At 39.8% G+C, this 19,786-nt stretch overlaps 1 protein-coding gene across 3 annotated transcripts in view; it reads left to right on the forward strand.

Moving 5' to 3' along the window:
• Positions 1-19,786, forward strand: part of bcas3 (BCAS3 microtubule associated cell migration factor) — a 355,089-nt gene that overhangs the window by 179,217 nt on the left and 156,086 nt on the right. The window contains exon 24 of one of the 3 annotated variants that reach the window (XM_051398076.1): positions 15,253-19,151. The exons of the other annotated variants lie outside the window; for them this stretch is intronic. Within the exon in view, the coding sequence (XP_051254036.1) occupies positions 15,253-15,263 (11 nt within the window). The 3' untranslated portion in view covers positions 15,264-19,151. Of the gene's footprint in view, positions 1-15,252; positions 19,152-19,786 lie in introns of those variants that run through there. 3 annotated transcript variants of the gene reach the window in all.

Here is a 19,786-nt window from a genome sequence, read left to right on the forward strand (position 1 = left end):
ACACAACACACAAACACACACAAACATACGCACACAGCAGACCCCCACATAGAGCCAGCTAGAATGGAAAGTATTATCAGTGGCCACAAACGGACAGTGTTTCTCGTCACCCAACTCCCTGGATGCTCCCTCCGCAGCCCGGCACCTTCTCAGCTTCACTTTCAGCCCTGCTGCAGCTGCTCTCGCTCCCTCTTCCCCTCTCTGTTTCTCTGTAATTTCTCTGTCTGCGTCTGGCTTACATTATCTGCATCTTCCTCCCCTCCCCTTTCTCTCCCTCTCTTACTCATTGTCTCTCATTACCACTCATTACCTATTTGTTGGGGGTAAGAGGCTTTCTCATCACAGACTCTGCTGCCTTCCAAAGACAATGAAGGTTCACCAGGAGGTCAAATCCAACTATTAGTCCTCCGTGTCCCTGTCAAATATTTGCCTTTGTCCCTCCCTCTTTCCATCCCATCTCTTCTGCCCTGAGGGGGGGGCTTTTTTTTTCTACCCTACCCATTTGCCAGTTGCAATTTCCCCTTCATAAATCCTGCTTCTGTGGCAAACTGTGCCAGACGGTGGGATGATCCTTCCTTGCAGAAGGTCAGAGACCGAACAAGAGGAGGAGGAGAAAAAGATAATGTTTCTCTTTAGCGAGTCATTTTGCTTCGAATTGGTTACAACTGCCAATTTAATAGTGACCCTGTAAGCTAACATGACAGATCAAAGTTAGCTGATGTTAGCCTAGTGCACATCCACTAGAGCTGAAAGTGGATTTACAGTACTTTTAGTTTCGATTAAAACGCAATTAAAACCCTTCCTCCCCATCATCAAAAATTATAAAGTGTACCTCCATCTGTGAACAACAATCCCAAAGTCCATTTAGACTCTTGGACTGGCCGTGCTGGAGGTACAGTGGGTACCTCCAAGTACCCTCTAACAAGGGGTACTTGTACCCTATGGGTTACTCTTGTTGTTATACAGAGAAATTATAGAGTAGCTCAGCTAATTAGAAAAAATAAGCCCATATATTGGATTATAATATAGAATACAATAGAACTTTATAGTCACATATAATCATAAACAGTTCAACATATAGCAAAATCTGTCCTCTGCATTTAACCCATCCAAACTACTAGTAGTAGGCAGCCACTGTACAGTGCCCGGGGATCAGCTCCAGATCCAAGCCAGTACCTTGGTAATGAACACTGACTGGAGAAAGAAACATGCATGTCTTGATTGTGGGGGAATCCGAAGCACCCAGAGGAGACCCATCCAAACAGTGCTAAGCACTGAGCCACTGTGCTCTATAACAACTACTGAAAACTAGTGTGAAAACTAGTGAGCAACCGAGCAGAGAAGATGAAAAAGTTAGCCAAAAGTAATGGATACACTTGAAATAGGTCACTAAAAGTAATGGATTCATGGTTGGAACGTCCAGAACACACTGCATGTGTTTGTAGTAGGAATGCAACCAAACTAAACATTGTATGAAAATCAACACAGAAAAACCTCCACTATTGTATCCACTTTTATATAATTGATAGATAACAACCAGTTTGAAATTAATTCAAATGAACACAAATGGAACAAGAATGGTGGCGTCGGTGTAGGGGTACTTCAGTTCATTGCACTGGGCTGTGGGCATACGTCTTACAAAAAAAGTTGGAAAACACTGAACACAAAGAATAGCTTCCCTCCCCTGTCCAAGTTCTACTCAATATCATGGCTCTTTAACCATCCAGTGCTGTGTTAGTAGTGTAATGGTATGCAAATGTCAAGGTTCAAAACAAACAGTGTACAGTGGTTTGGGGCCTGCAGTTTTGCACATGTTCCGTATAATGGGGAAGGATCACAACTTCTTTTAATTTATTCTGAATAATTTTGGCTTGTGTGTCATAATTATTGCTATAAAAATAGGGCACTTAAACATTTGCATATGGTCAGTAAGTAATGCGATTTATTTCCTCACTGGTAATTACAAAACCATGCTATATGTAAAGAAACATTAAAGTGGACTCACTTTGAGCATATTGATACTTATTTATATACAATTAAATAAAAACCCTATTTTATTTTTTAAAAAGTAATGGCAAAAGGCAATGTTGATAAGAAGATTTATTTGTTGTTTGGCTGTGAACATTTGCATTTTCTGGTAATAATAGTAATATTTTTTGAATATTACACTTTCTTGTAGTACCTGAACGTTGAAGTGGCCCTCCTATGAGATTACAATACTAACAGTGGCCCCAAGACAATTTTAGTTTGAGACCCCTGCACTAGTATTTAGTTACATATCCATATATGCATTTGATAATGAAATTTTCTCCACATTTTATATCTACCCTTACAATGTTGTTTTGTTACTTGAGTGGTTCATTATCTAAAAATCAGGTTTCCTTAGAGTTTTCATTTAATTCTTCCTCTGTCCTTGTATTATATGTTAGTTCTGGTAGAATCTTACTTTGGGACTCACTTTGTCAGACATGGTTATGCAGGATGTGAGTGAATCAACAAGAAACCATATTTTACTGATATTATCACATGCTTTTCCACTTCTGGAGGTGCCAGCTGTACAAGTTGTTTTGCAGTGCTACACCACTAAATCTCACCTCATCTTGCTCGTATTAGTTTGTTGCCACTGTGCTTTATCCTCTGGGATGCAGATAGTTTTAATCTGAGGCCTTAGCCACTGTGTTGTTCTGTTCCTGCTGTTATATTAGGATGATTGGACATCTGCTGTGGGGGTGCTAAGCTGGAAACACTAGTCCAATCTCCAATAGGAAATTTGTCTGACACTGCAGCATCATTGTTCCAGAGTGTGTGTGTGTGGTGCAGACACAGGCTCATATAATGACAGGAATACACTCAGGGTTGGTGTATGATCAGAAACTTTGAATAGTAAATTAATATGCAAAAATGTTCTGTTTTGTGTGATTGAGCATTTCGTGTCTGGTGCACATGTGTATTGTTCCTGTTCACTACTGGGAACTCAGCACCATCTTTCTCCATTTAGTATAATTAATACCCTGCCTTTCCACTCCTTTTGAATTTGCTCGCCTTTATCTAACCCCAACTAACGACTACAAGAAATTCTTTATGAGCTCAGAAGAATAACATACAAGCACAACACACACGCTGCAAAAAGGCTCGCCATCAAAAAGCCACAATTAGCTCATTTATATTTGCTGGACATTTCTGAACCACATGAATTGGACAGGAAGCAGGTCATTTCTCTCGCTGTTACATGCTCCAGCAGCAAGAGTTCAGAGGAAGGGCTCATCTCATAAAGGCAGGGACGTGAGCCTTTTTATATGTGGATATCTGACCCCCTCACATCACTCCTCTGTGTCCTTATAAAATCAAACAGCGTGCGGTGGATTAGTCATTTGGTGGCAGGTTGGAGGTAAAATAAAATTCTACAGCTCATTGATAATGCAATGGACAAGGTGTTTTGTTTTCACTGGTATGTGCACCTTTTGATTTCCCCTTCTGTTGAAAAAGCCTGTCCTGTTTACTGTGTACTGTTTCTGTTTACCTCTATTGTATACAATAGAGGTAAATGGAGTTTAGTTTGTGGTGCTTCTTCAGTAGACTGCATTGTGTACATATACATGCTGTTATTAAGTCCAGCCTGTATTAAGAGGTCAGTCATCTCATTGTTTATAATCCCAGTGATTACATCTATGCCATACCTCAATACATATACATCATACAATCTGCTGTGCTCAACATATTGTATGCTAAAGTGTTAGCATGTAGCACCAAAGATATCCTGTAGACCCTTTTCATTATTAGTGGAACAATTAAGTTCAGCAATGAGTTCTTTTCACATTATTATAACATGTAATAGTGGGACAACTCATTTTATTTCTAAGAGCTGCATTCCATCTTGGTGTACTAGTTACAGGGCCCTGCAGGCTGGCTCACTGCTATAGCTAAATGGAACTGACTGTTAAACTAAAGGTATTAGCTGAACCTGTGCTTCTCCAATGAAAAATAAAAATGCCTGCAATTTTGCCCTTTTCCCTCCAATTTTTTGTATTACTTTACACTTTTGTCTTTCCACAGTGGTTGCTGTTTCTCGAAAATTACACACCGTTTTTAAGTCGCTCATACTGTGATGTGATTCATTAACGTAACCCTCTCCCCCAATCATATTTGTGTATTCTGATAAACCTGAGTGTCGCCGGGCAGACTGTGGCTGCCAAAATCACTTCTCTGCCAATGGAAATAACCCTAATGACCTTGGTTGCCTTGCCAACTTCTAAAGACACTGTGTGTGTGTGTGTGGGGGGGGGGGGGGGGCTAATGGCTATAGAGTTGTAGTTGTTTCATTTAAGTCAGAGTTATGAAGTGCTACGGAGCGCTTTTAGTTTTTAACCTCCCTTGGCAGCAGTTAGGATCTATATTACAAAGGTTAGAAGGCTTTACAGTCACTCATTTTTGCTTTCTTTTCTTCTTCCTGTGCACACATGTACACATACAACCACACACACGCAAATGAAGTTGCACTGGCTGTGGCCTTTATACATGAGCTATACTCAAATTTAATCAAAAGTCCTAATGGGTTCTGTGTGGGACGTTCCCTTTGTGTGTGTGTGTGTGTGTGTGTGTGTGTGTGTGTGTGTGTGTGTGTGTGTGTGTGTGTGTGTGTGTGTGTGTGTGTGTGTGTGTGTGTGTGTGTGTGGTGTGTGTGTGTGTGTGTGTGTGTGTGTGTGTGTGTGTGTGTGTGTGTAAGCTGGCCAAAGGGGGCCTTAGAGGCAGCAGCGGTTGATTGGAGGGCACATGTGTGATGTGGCTGAGAGATCAAACACACACTTCTTGATGAATGTGAGAGCGGAGGGGCAGCGCTCCTTTTCTCCGCTCCTGATCAAGGTTGGGGTGTTCTCGGTTCATTACACACACACACACACACACACACACAGAGAGAGAGAGAAACACTCCTTTTATAGAGTGAGTCATTGACAGTAAGAATACTGGTGAAGCACATTAATATTTTGCCACTTATCTACATTTGCGCTGCGTGCGTGCATGTCTGTGTTTTTGAGCTTGTTGCCAGTAATGAGGTCAATCTCCTGTGTGGAGCTAAAACCTCTGTGTGTCTTTATCTCTGTTACATGGGCAGAGGATTATTCTCATCACTCTCAACACCACTTTCACTCTCAACCCTCTCCCACTCTCTGCTTCCATTTCTACACACATTCAGCAAGTGCTTCTTCTGTTCTGTTGACTTTCATTTTAGGTCAGTTGATTCATTCCAGAAGTATGTGTTGGTTGATATCTCCTCTAACGATCCACTTTTTATTCCATATCTGTTGTGGAATATCTGATGGTTTCATTGGTTGGAATTTCTGGAATTTCATGAATGTTGCCCGCCTACTGGGAAGCTAAAGTTGAAAATAAAAATACTTGCTTACAAAATGAACAAAAACAAGCAAATTCATCTTTTTAGTACTTAAGTGAATAGTCAGTTTTATAACTAATTTGCTTCAAAGAGCTTTATTTAGCTCCTTTAAGCTGTGTACAAACACCTTGTTACCATGGATGGATCCATGGGTTATTTTAGTAAAATATTCACTATAGTTTAAAAGACGAAGCTTTTTAAAACAGGTCAAAATGAATAATTTACCTCTGTAAGTTTAAAGTTCATTAATGAGTAATATGGGGGGGGGAGAATACATTTGAAGGGCTCAATTTTAAACTGACGTGTAATCAGACAGCTGTTGCTGTGTGTGGGACAGTTAAATGATGCTCTGTTACCTATGCGGGGCGGCTGTGGCTCAGAGGCAGAGCGGGTCGTCCACTAATCAGAAGGTTGTTGGTTTGATCCCCGGCTCTTCCTGCCACGCGTCGAAGCATCCTTGAGCAAGATACTGAACCCTGAATTGCTCCCGATGCATCAGTGTGTGAATGTGAATGAGTGAGTTAGTTTCTGTTCAATGGACTTTGCCATCACCGAGTGAATGTGTGTGAAATGGAAAAGGGCAAATGTGGCATGTAGTGTAAAAGCGCTTTGAGCGGTCGGAAGACTAGAAATGTTTTGTCAGGTTTTGATCTGATTATCTCTCCCTCAGTTTGTTTTTAAATGTTATACATATGCTGGATTTTAAGTTATTCAATATTATTGCCAGAACGATGCCAGATTTCCAATACCAATAACAAAATTAAACATTGTTTTCAGTCATTTTTGATCCATTTAGGTCAGTACCAAAAACACACTGCATCTTTGTGCCATCAGCTCTATCAGATGCTGGGAAACACGATACACACAACAAGTCCAGATAGTGATGGTCCCACTTTTAATGAAGTTTTATCATCCTCTGTTACAAATATCATTTCACAGGGCTGTCCAACAATAACCTGCTGCTGGACCCTACATAAAGTCATAGCTACATTTTTATCATAGGAGTTTGAAACCCTACCTAACCCTAACCCTAACCCTAACCACTGGCAGTTGTAGCTGACTTGAAGACACATGTTGGTTTAACAGCAACTCTGTTTGTCTTTGCCACAAACAATATATGCTTGCTTCAGAAATTGCCAAACACAGTTATCAACCAAAACAAACCTTACAATATATATATATATATATATATATATATATATATATATATATATATATATATATATATTGTTTGCGTCCTTGAGCTGGTTTGGCTGGCAGATTTTGTCTTTGTGTTGTAACTTTACGAGTAGCACATCCTGCGCATGTTCCTGTTAAACCAATATATAGCTTGTAAGTGCTTGTTCAATCACTGGAGGAAGTGTCTAGTGATTGACACTTGATCTTGATTAGAAAGTAAAGGTTGGGTTGAGAGAGATTAATCAGCTGCAACACATATGCAAGTGTATTTCTTTTTTCCACTAAGATACACTAGAAGGCATTAGGTACTAACAAGATTTGTCAAGTGAAGCATTTGGATCTTACACATGCTCCTTATGTTTCTCAGGATAGATGGAGGCCATAAGGCAGAGACACACTTACAGGTACTCTGTTGTATAATGTCTCTCCTATCAAGACTGCAGGCTTGTTTTGGTTGATGCTCTGCCTGTATTTCAGTACATGCCCATGTGCACCTTTTTGTTGGACAGACACACACACACACACACACACACACGTGTCTGTCTCTCTTTGCAGTCTGTTTCACCATAATTGCTAACACCCCCCTGCCCTCTGTTCACTTCACACATGACGTGGCCCACCTTTTCACCCATCTGTCGGAACTACTGTGTGTGTATGTGTGCATTGTGAGCTGTCATGCGAGGCTGGAGCAGTGTTGATCAACGGGCCAAGCCAATGGCATATGGCCATGTCCTGGGGTGCCGTGGCATGTAGGAATGCAGGATAGCAAACTGAACGGACAGGAGCTTGTGCACATGGCTGTACGGATACTGATGTGCCAACATTGCATATTCAACTCATCAAGTGGAGTTCTGAGCATCCATTTCTCTCTTTCTCTGCCTCCTCCTCCTCCTCTCACCCCTACCAACTACTAGCATTAGTGCCCATAACACAGTCAAATCTCTGTATGGAGTGTGGGAGGAGTTGTCTGTTGAGTATGTAAATGGGAGTCTTCTTGGTCTGCCCACATTTTTGCTGCCAATGGCAACTCCTCCCATCAGGTAGTGTCAGTGTCAGCTTGGACAGAGGCAAAAACTACTTTGCTTGTTCTCCTTGGAACTATTAACATAAAACCTTTTATTCAAATAGACTCTTAGAAAAGGCATCAGGTGCCCTCAAGGTTCCTTGTATGGATTCAGGCAGGTTTCTAGTAAAATAAGGACACATTTAAAATAATTTCTAAGAATGGTTGTTGTACTTACACCTGCTGATTGCAACACCCTTGCCTCAACTTTCTATTCAAACATGTAGGAGGAACTTTGGGGCAATACACTCACGAGTTGATACAATTGAAGATTTTCTCACAATGTTTTTAACACAAATTATGACTAAAACATATTTTTCAAACAAAAATCTACAAAATATATTTTCTCCTCCTAAATGTTACTCATTGGACTTTTAATGGGAAATCTAGGTGTCCCTGAGACTTGGTGGTCTAGGAGACATACCATGTAATCTTTAAGGGATCAGTATGCTTCAAATGAAGTGTTTGTGAGATCAGTGAACATCATCTCTCATCACTTATAACTCTCCATAGGCAGTATACATAGTGCAGCACTAAATTAACACAGATGTTTTTCTTTTTTGCGTCCCTGGGATAGAATTCAGGATCTGTGCTCTAATGTGCGTCAGTGTGGGGATCCATGCTATGAAATACACCAACACAGTTCCTTGCTTTCCCCTCATTATTTATTCATATAGACTGATTGAATGACTCTATGGTGTGTGTTTTCCCACAGTGTATGGATGCTGAGACTTTATCTAATGGACTTGGTGTATGATGCATTTCAGTCTGATAGCTGCCTTCCTCTTGTTCTCTCTCTCTTCCAATTCCAAAGACTGACATCATATGAAGAGATCAAACACGTACCATATATTTTGAACTGATCATAGTGCAACCAAAGGCCTGTTGTTTCTGCCAAGGTGTAAGACTAGGAAAAACCTTGGTAAAATCTGTGAAATCTATGATCCAGTAGGATGAACACCAAGTTAGAGAACTCTCACTGCCAATTCAACATGCCCAGAAGGTTGAATGGTCTACTATAATGGCTGCCTGCTGCCAACAGTGCCAGAAACACTGTAAAAAGAACCTATGGGCAATGGTCAGTCACTGATGGTTAATGATGACCGAGTACAGACCAACCTGGGCACTTTGTCACTAATGGGTGATCATCTCTTTAACACAGGTATTACTAATGCCTACCACGGCTATAACTATTAGTTGATCAATTAATTAAATCATTCACCAACTTTTTGATAATCGATTCATTGTTTTGAAAAATAGTCCACATTCTCTGATTTCACCTACTAAAATGTGAATATTTTCTGCCATCTTCAGTCCTCTAAGACAGTAAACTGAATATCTTTTTACATTACATACATTTGAGGATGTCGCCTTGGGCTTTGGGAAATAGTAATCACAAAAATAGTTGCAGACCTAATGCCACCTGTTGTTGGCAATACTGCCTCTGTCCTTTCATAAAGTAAACCTATACCTCTGTGTATTCTCTGTAGCATTGTATCAGTATGTCAGTCATGACAAATGACTGTTCATGGAAGCCATGATGCCAAGCCTGGTGAACAAATTCTATTATTATTATTATTATTATTATTATTATTATTATTATTATTATTATTATCTATATATTTTTTTTTTGCTTAACCGAGATTTAATTATAACTTTAATTTAAAATTACCACAGCGGCCGTGTTCAGTTCCAACATGTGGGCCTTTGCTGCATGTCGCCCCACCCCCCTTTCCTGTTTATCTTCACCGGTCCTATCAAAATAAAGGCATACAAAGCCCCAAAAATATCTATTAAAAAATGGAGAATTAAAATCTGTAAATTATAACACCAATAATAGACATGTAGTCTCCCTGAAATCTGTTTTTGCAAGTCCATAAGTATGCTAAATATAGTATCACAAAGGAAAAGAGGAGAAATACCACAACCCACAAGGGTCATACATTTGTAATAATCATTAATTTTCCCATTTGAAGCAGTGATTGTTCATCCTTTCTACTGCTGAACAGGACAAGATCAAGGAAATTATCCGAATTTATAACGCAAATTAAGGCCAGTTTGGCATTTAAAGATGGTATTCTCATCAGCCCACTGACAGGGACACTTTTTGCAATATGCAATTGTTTATTTGGAAAAGTGAAAAAAATAATTCATCCGGACAGCTTTTGTTCATTGTAAGCTGAACATCATTCAAGCTGATGACACAAAGACACATCATGTTGGAATATTTCTACTGGGGACTTTCTGATTCACTGACAGATGTGTTAAACTCTAGATATCTCAGCAGTTTTTCAGCCCTTATTATTTTATTTTTCATCTGTTTAATAAGTTACTAGTTCAGTATATTCAGCCTCAGCAGTAGTAGTGCTCCATTTCCTCTAACCTAATGCACATTGCTGGTCCAGATTTTAATCCAGTGATTTTACAATAGCAGTATTATAATGACGCTTACAAAGGGATAGATTGTGAGAGCGAGTAAAAGGGAGAACATTGGCATGGCAAGCGATAAAGACTTAACCCTTGCTCTTCTGTGTTGTGGATTAAATGTAGCCTGTTTATTATGAGCCGGGTTTGGGGATAGAGGATTAAGTGGTCCCTCACCTCTACAAGAACAGCTCTGGGATTGTCGTGGGATAGAGCTGATGCATTAGGACCTAGTACTTATCATGCTGTTCACAGTGGGAGCACAGAGAACGTGATCACTGAACTTGTTGACTTTTACCTTCCCTTTAATTAGGATTTCAGGAAGGTTAAAATTGGACAAAGACCTGACAAAGATGTCCTGGTCTGAATTACAGATATCCTCTGTCACGGTGTGTCTAGCAACAAGTTTTCTTCAGATTGGTGACAGCAGGTGGCCCATGGTTCATAAACCCTCAGACAGGCTAGGACAAGGGTTTTCTTTTCACTGCCTGAACAAAACACTGGACAAATCCCCAATCACTTTTTTAAATCCTTAAGATTTTGTACAAAATATATATAATGAATATGTATAACAATTATTTTATGCTAGACGGAAAAGAAACTAGTTGAAAAGTGAAGAATTCTAAAAAATACTTTGGTTGTGGTAAGAGATACTAAGTGTCAAGATTATGCTTGGGTACTTTTCAAAAGTCTTCAATGCCGGTACCGATACCTTGACTTCGATGCCGGTTCCTGAATACCGAATTATATAAATACATTTTAACAAATTTGGGAACAATTACTCACTTCAAAAGTGGAAGCTGTTCAAAGACCTGGGAGCAGCCGGGGAAACTGTACTTATTGGACTCTATAAAAAGGATAAAGAACTGTCAAAACAAACATTAATAACAAATAGTAAGGCAGAAATCTAAACATCACGCCATCTAAAAAGCTCCCAAGTTTGGCGAGGGAAGCATGCGCCACAGTTTCTATCCCATCGGACAATGAGGTGAACGGACTCACTAATGAGTTTAGCTGCACTGGGTAGCTAACAAGCAGTAAAAAGGTACCTGTGTATGTAAGCAGCTCATGGTAAAAAAGCAAGCCCATCTCTGTGGCTAAACAGAGTGTTTCTAATGCACGCCTCTACAACGTGTACCGTTAGACAGCCTGTTGCGTGCTGCATGGGCACACTGACACTGATAGTTTCACTCTGTTTGTATTGAAATTTGGTACCTAATGACAAAATATTTTTCGATTTGAGCTGAAGGAGTCTCTGCAGTGACATCAGGGATTGTTATAACAGTATAAAGTCCTCACACTTCTTTCTGAAGGTATTAGTTCCTCAGTGAACACAGAACTCACCTGGAGGATCCACCCTGAGCATTTTTAGCATTTTCCCAGACTCTGTGTACACCTGTTGGTCATGCAACTTTATGGATGTGTTTGATTTGGGTCACCCAGCATACTCACCGAGTGGTGCATTAAATCAGTGCTATCCTTAACCCACGATGACATTGTCCTTCATTTCTAGGCTAATGAACGTACACATTCACCCTGTCAACCCTGTCTCCAAGAAATTATGTTTGTATGTTACTAAATTGTTTTTTGATGATTACATTGTGGTGACAATGTAATACCTGCCTTGATTATGTTCAGAGTCTATGTTTTTTGACACACTACATTTATGTAACACAGAGTTGCAAGGAGGTGGTTGCGGTTTGTAGAGGGCATACACAGTGCAGCACTGTCAGACCACAGTCCAGGGCTTGGGACGAGACTTCTGTAACAACAGCACTTTGGTTAAGGTTAGGAAAGATCCTGATTTTGGTTAAATGTGAATGAAAATCTTCTCTATCAACTCACTTCTGACATTTGAATAATTCTGTAGTCACTATGAGTGGATAGCATGGCAAGATTGCCTATTTTGGCAGAAAATAAATAAAATATGTTCTCAGTTAACATTTTACTGATGCGTTCATTATTAACATTTTTGCGCCTTGCTTGGTACGTTAATTATCAACATTTCCCTATTATGTTAATTCGGGTTGCATTACGTTTGCTCCAAAACATATTTACTCTTGCAAATTAGTTGTATATAAATGTAATTTCTAGGTGACACTGCTAAACCATGTATGTTTCCAGAGTGTCTTCTCTCTGGAGCTCTCCTGCAGCCGCAGACACACCAGCAGCTTCTTCTCTGCTGCAGCCGCTGACTTAACACCTTTCTTTTCTTCCACTCTCACACAAGTTATCCTGACTTTTTTATGTGACTTTTGTTTTTACTCTGTGACAGATGCGACTTGAATTGTAGTGAAGTACAATACTTACAGTACAGAAGTAGCAAGTTTGGGCAAACAGTGTTACTACTGTATAGTAGTCTACCTACTGAACTACTGAGAGTGCACTAATTACCTAACTTTTAAACATAAACTTAAGGCAAACCAAACTTGCAGTCATGAGTAATCTGACCACCTCATCTCTGGCACTACCTTTACACAATGTTATTGGTTTTATATATCTCTGTCTCTTTTGTAATGTATTTATGTGTTATATTGTAATGTCTTGTTTTGTGGACTGATTTGTTATAACCTGCCCAGGGACTACAGATGGAAATAAGCTTATTAACTAACTTACACAGCAATTCAATTCAATTCAATTCTATTCTATTTGTATAGCACCAATTCATAACAGAAGTTATCTCAGGACACTTTTCAAATAGAGCAGGTCTAGACCGAACTCCTTATAACATTATTTACAGAGACCCAACAGTACATTTACATTGAAGTATAAACTCCAATGCTGATTAATGTGCCTTGTTCCTGGTAAATAAATATACTAAAAAGTACTTCAGTAGAAGTTAAATTACAGAGCGTAACAGTAATTTGTTACTTCCTACTGATGCTTCTTTAAGATTTCAAAGACACTTCATGGCTTGCATAAAGCAAAGCAATGAAACACTGTCAGTGCCATCTAAAGAAACCTTCTAACCTTACCTGAGTGTTTTGCACATAGCTAATTCATCTGAAATAAAAAGTATGTAAGATATGTTCCATCATCAGACTGAGCCAATTTGTGTCTTTTATCAAACTGCAACCAGATCCAAACAGAATTATTGCAACATTCCTGACTAAAATGACTACTTATTCTTTTTATGTCACCTTTTTTCTTAGCTTTACAGCAAGACACACCTAACCTTTAGAAGCTTTGTAAACATCCAAATTAGTAGCACTCATTTGTGTTGCAGTTCAATTACCAGAGAGCTGATTTGCTGGAAGAATATAAGTCAAATCATTTGAATAGGAAATTCTGTTATAATAATGTTTTTCATGGCAGAGGAAGCTTGGAGGCATGGTGATTTGCCTCAGCTTTATGACGGTGCCGTCCACGCCTAGGCTGACTTTTTATTAGCAAGGTGTAGCACGTGTGTGTGTGTATGCGTCTGTGCTTGGTGTTGTGTTGGCGTTCATGTCTGTAGGACTCAAGCGTGTCCTTTGGCTCTCCTCCGTAGAAACAAAGGGAATGTGTGCATGTGTGTCTGATGTTGTCTTTAACAGTTTTCCTCTGAAGCCTTGTCAGACATGCCATACAAAACACACACACACTCACAGAGCCTCAGAGCCATTGTTTCTCACACAGCAGGGCACAGGGTCGATTGCCAGTTGTGGAGCATTATCAGCCTCCCTGTGTTAGCTGGTGTGTGTGTGTGTGTGTGTGTGTTTTTGTGCAGACATGCTCTCAGCTGAGGGAGCTGGTTCACGGGCCGGTCAGAGCCGCCTTATTTCCTTTTAATTGACTTAAGATGGGCAAACAAGACCTCAGCAAGCACACGGTACCCATTACACTCACACACAAGAAACACACAACGCCAAGATGCACGCTAATGAAGCACACGTACCGACACACACACAGCCGCAATTGCTCCTGCGTGTGTTAGCTACTTTACAGTTCCACCAGACTAAATGAGGGGGTTGTGTTTTCCCAGTCAGCATTGCTGCCTTCCAGCCGCCTGCAGCTCTGCTACAACTCATTCAAGATCGGTAATATTTTTAGTCACCTTGCTGCATGTAACTCAACCAATGTGGACACCTTGGTTGAGTTACATGCACGCCAAGCCAAGGTCATCATCAGAGAGGAGACCGTCTTGTTGTCTAAGGTCACAGCTTTCCGAAGCACATTCTTTTCACACATGGAAATTGGGAAAAATGTTTCTGGCTCTAAATCTTGCTGTAAGACAGTGGGTTTTGGCTTTAACACTTCGCCTATTGCTAACAATTCCATGTTGACTCCTTTCGCGATGACACCACAGTTCTGCGGTGCGGTCAGCAAAGCAATTTGGAAAATTATGAGACTAAGAAAGAAAAGAATTCTTAAAGAAGTTGAGAAGAAACAGATTAGGTTCTCCCTTCAAAAGAGAACCTAGTATAGACAGTTTAATGATTTTGTCCCAGAGCTCTGCCTGTGTAGTTTCTTGTCTTATACTCGATAGTCTGACACAAACAAATACAAAGCAGTCCTAAACCTACAGTCCCCCTCTTTAGTACCCCATAGCTTTTGTTTTTTTTAAAGACTGATTTAGCATTCAGTGAGGGTGTAAATGTTGTTTCATCCTTTTATAACAAAATAAAACAGCAATGGCATTTAGAAATTGGCAACCATAAATTTGGGTGACTCACTAGAGACAGATTTAAGGGACAAAAAGCTTCAGAGGCTGAGATATACTGTCTTTTAGTGCCTAGTTTTGATCAGATCTGACAACATTGGATACTACACTTCCCATATTGCACCTAGGGTCTTTTGCCTAGACCTTTTGCCTAGACTTTACTGCTTGGTAAACACCCAGAGTGTTTTAACTCCCAGACTGTTGTGCAGACTTTGTTTCATTTTCTTTTTTTTTCTTGATCTGAGCAGTACCAGGTTCAGTACCAGGTTCAGTACCAGGTTCAGTACCAGGTTCAGTACCAGGTTCCTGCAGCTGGAAGAACATAGAATCACTTCTTTTACAAACCACTAGCTATACAGGGCCTTGCTGTAACTACACACACATCTAGTGCTTTGATAAGCTGCATGCCTCACTCACTCATCTGCCCTCTCCGACCATGGATATGCATGCTGAGGAAAAACAAGTATACTAACAAAACACACATACAGTATGTTATTACCAGCAGAGATTTAAAACCCAACTTTTTTCTTTTTATTTCCTGTTTGTCTCCTGCAGGTTATTCCTAAAACAGAAGCTCCTCGCTCTGCAAATTACCATTTCAATTGATTTATTTTATTTTATTTCCTTGCAAGCATGCCTATCATTTTCATTGCCCTTTCATCCACCCATCCATCCATCCATCCTTCCCTCTCTCCCTCACTACCTAATCATTGTTTTATCATTGGTGTGAGAGAGAGAGAAGAGGACAGGCGAAAGGAGGAGGAGGAGAGGAAGAGAGGAAGATGGCCAGCTTTCTACTTGTCTGTCTTTCTGTTTGTCTGTCTTGTTTTTGTCCAGGTATGGCCTTGTAGAAAGTGGCCATTTGATAATAATAAGTAATAGTTTGAAAGTATTCTAAGACAAATAACAGTTTTTAAGCCACAAAGACATTTGAATGAAAAGATTGAATAACAACACATTACCAAGGCTATATCAATAGTTCTTTCTACCTCAATTGGCAATTGGCATGACTCTTAACTACCAAGCTTTACAACTTTGTCCACTGCCGTGTGAGTTAAAACCGGACAATAGTTGGACGCTTTAGGGGGCAAGTTGGCAAGGATTTGTATGTCATTGTCCAACCGAGACTCTGTTACTGCTCATTTTGTATCAAAAAAGGCACACAATACCATTGTTGGCACTGTGACACAGCACAGGCAACACTGAACACTGTTGCTAGGTCAAGAGGGACTGATTTACACTGAAGCCGGAAAATATACTTGCCTTTTAACAGTACTTTATTATAATGCTGTTTGTCAATCTTTATCAAAATTCCAGCTTCTGTGATTTGGATATTGCCCTTGGCCATATTGATTTCGATAATATTTCAATTAGTTTGCTGCCCTACTACCTGGGGTTTGAATGTTTCTGAGATACTAGAACCAGCACCTCTGGCAACAGCAATCAAACCACATTCAAAGTAATTTAGATCAGTCATCTTGCCCATTGAAATGTTGAGTCAAACATTAACTGAACGTGTTGACCTGGTCTGCATATACTTAGTTGCAACCACCCAAGTCACTATTTGAAGGAGCTTTTTGTTGGTGTACAGAAGCAGGTGAACTTAAAGGTCCAGTGTATAACATTTTGGAAGATCTATTGGGCTATAATGGTAAATGGACTGCACTTATATAGCGTCTTTCTAGTCTTCTGACCACTCAAAGCGCTTTACACTATATGTCACATTCACCCATTTACACACTGATGGCACAGCATCGGGAGCAATTTGGGATTCAGTATCTTGTTCATAGACATGCAGCAGGAGGAGCCAGAGATCGAACCGCCAATACTCTGACTAGTGAAGGACCCGCTCTACCTCCTAAGCCACAGCCGAGGGACTGGGTCCTCTTCTACGGAGTCCGCTGAGTTGAACCACCATGTTTTACAGTAGCCCAGAACGGACAAACCAAAAACTGGCTCTAGATAGGGCCTTTCGCGAGTTTCATTGCCACAGTAGTTTCTCCTACATGCAACTTCACTGCTAGATCCCACTAAATCCGACACACTGGTTGGTCCTTTAATGTAGTGGCCAGTGAGACTGTATATTATTTCATAATTTGTGGAAGTCCTGAGGAAGGCAATTCACTGAACCCTCCATGGTAAGAGAGATATGATGTGGCCTTTGAATGAGAGCTAAGTAAATTTTATGTGCATAGAAATAACCCAAAAGTGTGAAGCCACCAAAAAGTTGCAGTGAAGAGCAAGAGGAAGACGTGTCAAACATTTCAAAATCTTACCATGAAATACGGCTGACATATTAATTTTCATGCAAGAAGTGCACAATTATTTTCCCAGTAAAATGTAACACAATGAAGACAATAGTTTCCCAGAGCCTGAATTGCTGCCTCATAAGAAGCAGTAACAGTCCCCCCAGCCTTCAGTTGACAACAAGGATTGAAGTGCAGTGCACTGGGCTCAGCTGTCTCTTGTATCGTGGCACAGTTTTTGTATGGAGCAACTTGCTCAAACACATACTCAACACACACTCTGCAGCATTTGCCCTTTAGGCAGGGAATAAAGCATGTATTATACATCCAGCTCAGGATGAGATGGGAAGGAGAGTTACAGTATAAGGGAGGAAGGGCACAAGTGCTCTTGTGTATGCAGAGGACCATGCAACATGGGGTGTGTATGGGGCCACTAGAGGGTTTCCTTGTTGTTCTCTTCAAACTGCCCATATTAATATGCATACAGTACCACTTGCACAAGTATGTATACAAGTTGTAGGTCAGTTGTCCCGTTGGACAGCCTCTCTGCTCTGTGATAAGAATGGAAATATCTTAATTATCCATGTTTGTTTGTTTTTTCTGGAGAATGTTTGCTCATGCGCCTCATGCTGACATCTTACATACTGTACACTTTCTTGAGTGATAGAAGTGTCCATATGCCATGGGAAGTTGGCTAGGAAATACTTTACTTGCTAGCACCCTCTCGCACTAGGTAAGTGAACACTACTGGTAAATGACATGGATTAAATGGGGCTGCACAGCTATAGTCTCAAGTGACAGAGTTATGAAGACTTCAGATTCATTAAATTGAGACCATATCAACAGATGTATCAGTATCTGTGTCTGTGTCAGACAATAAGAAACAAAAATTAGTTTTTTAATTGATCATAATACAGGTGTGCCCGCTGTCCACACAACACACAATTTTGTCATGTTTAATATCATTCAGCATAAGTTTATAGGTTGCAGTTTTATGTATTTGAGTCTTATTTTTTTTCTATCTAAAATTTAAAGCTGCACAAATAAATATTTGTAAATTTATTGTGTAAGTTGAAAGGTGATTGTAATGAAAAACCGACAGAGACTTATCACCCAACTCTGCAGTTCCCCTCAGCTCTAAAGAGCTTTTTGCATTTTTCAGCTCGTTTTGGTTCACTCTCTCATGAACTTTGTGTCCAGCCCCAGCCAACAGCTGTTTTCAGGCAAAAATCTGATTAACTACAAAAAAAAGTGCAAAATAAATATTTGGAACAAAGGTAAATTTTTCAAGAAGGTACCTAATATATAATTACTTTTGGCTAATCAGACTATAGTAACATTAACTTAAACGTACTGCAAAGGGTTTTTAGCTAGTCCATCAGGCTATTTCTGTATAGTTATTCTTATTGCTTGCTACTGGGTTGGATTCAGTCGGATTTCCCTTGAAATCAATTAAACAAGCTGGTAGAAACACTATCACTTTTGTCATTTCAAATTAACATTTGTCAACATTTTAAATTCCCAATGAATAAATTTGGATTCACTTTGTGCTGGCACTAAAATAACTCCATATTGGAGCTGCTTTAAATAAAGATGAATTTGTTTAAGTGAAAAGTTTTGGCAAGTACTTTTTCTCTTTTTTCACCCATCCTTGGGTGCTAACATTCACACTAGAAGATTGTCATAACAAAGGTTACACACCCTCCACATTTCAAACATGTTATTTTAAACAGAAATAGTACCTGGCATATACTAACTAGCAGAGAAGCTAAACAACGATAATTCAAGTTATTTTACTTTTTCAGTGCCAGATTACTCTCATCTTTAATGTAAGTGTTAGTGTGGAGCCTATTTTCACTTGGTAAGATTTTGGTATGGAGCACAGGAGCACGTGAGAGATTTAAGTGGGAGAGCTGACCAATTGGACAACCTTCAGTACTCCCCTCTATCTCCTGTTCTTATTGTGCACATGTGTCAGATAACTTCACTGTATGTTAGACCCCACAGTGCGCTGCTTTGAGGTCTAGTTTGGTGGTTTTCAGTAACCAATAAATGTGTCCTGTCTGTAATAACCGGTCCTTAAAGTTGTATTTTTGTGTATATGCATAAACCTAATTTCACATGTAAATATGCTGCATGCCGTTTGTATTGTTTCCAGTGAAAGTTCCCGTCTCAGTTCTTTATTAAACGGTACATGTTTTACCTTGAGCTGGGAGTTCTTTAAGTGTGTGCCTGGACTCACACACACACACACACACACGCACACGCACAGCCACCCACACTACACCATCTTTTCTCAATTCCAACTCATTTGAGCATTACACCGAACTTGTGTGTTGTGTGTGAGGACAAAGGACAACCTCACATCATGTAGGCCCCTGGCGCAGTGTGTTTGTGTGACAGCGTCCACACGACGGGAGCCAGGAATGGTGTTTGTGTGCATGTGTGTTTTGCATTATTTATACATATGGATGAAGGAGCGTTTGAAGGGGGTCTTTGGGGCTTTTTGTTTAGACTAAATAAATAACTGGTTGTGGGATCTACACACACACACACACACACACACACGTGTATTTAAAATTCCATTTATTTCATACACTATGTTTTGAATTTTTTATTATATATTCACATAATACAATTTTTTACATGTGTGTTGTCTCCTGTAGTTTTCATACAACCTCTCCGATTTATTTGTTTTTGAATAATCTGTAACATTTTCCTTATAGACCCCCATTCCTTTTATTTCTTTTCACTTTTTTTTTTTCTTTCTTACATGTTGCACTTGGGTGAGCAGAATACACTTTAAACATTCAATATGTAATTTCTGCCTGTAGGGGCACTCT

This window comes from Dicentrarchus labrax, unplaced genomic scaffold, assembly GCF_905237075.1.
Source record: "Dicentrarchus labrax unplaced genomic scaffold, dlabrax2021, whole genome shotgun sequence".
Taxonomy (NCBI): Eukaryota; Metazoa; Chordata; class Actinopteri; family Moronidae; genus Dicentrarchus; species Dicentrarchus labrax.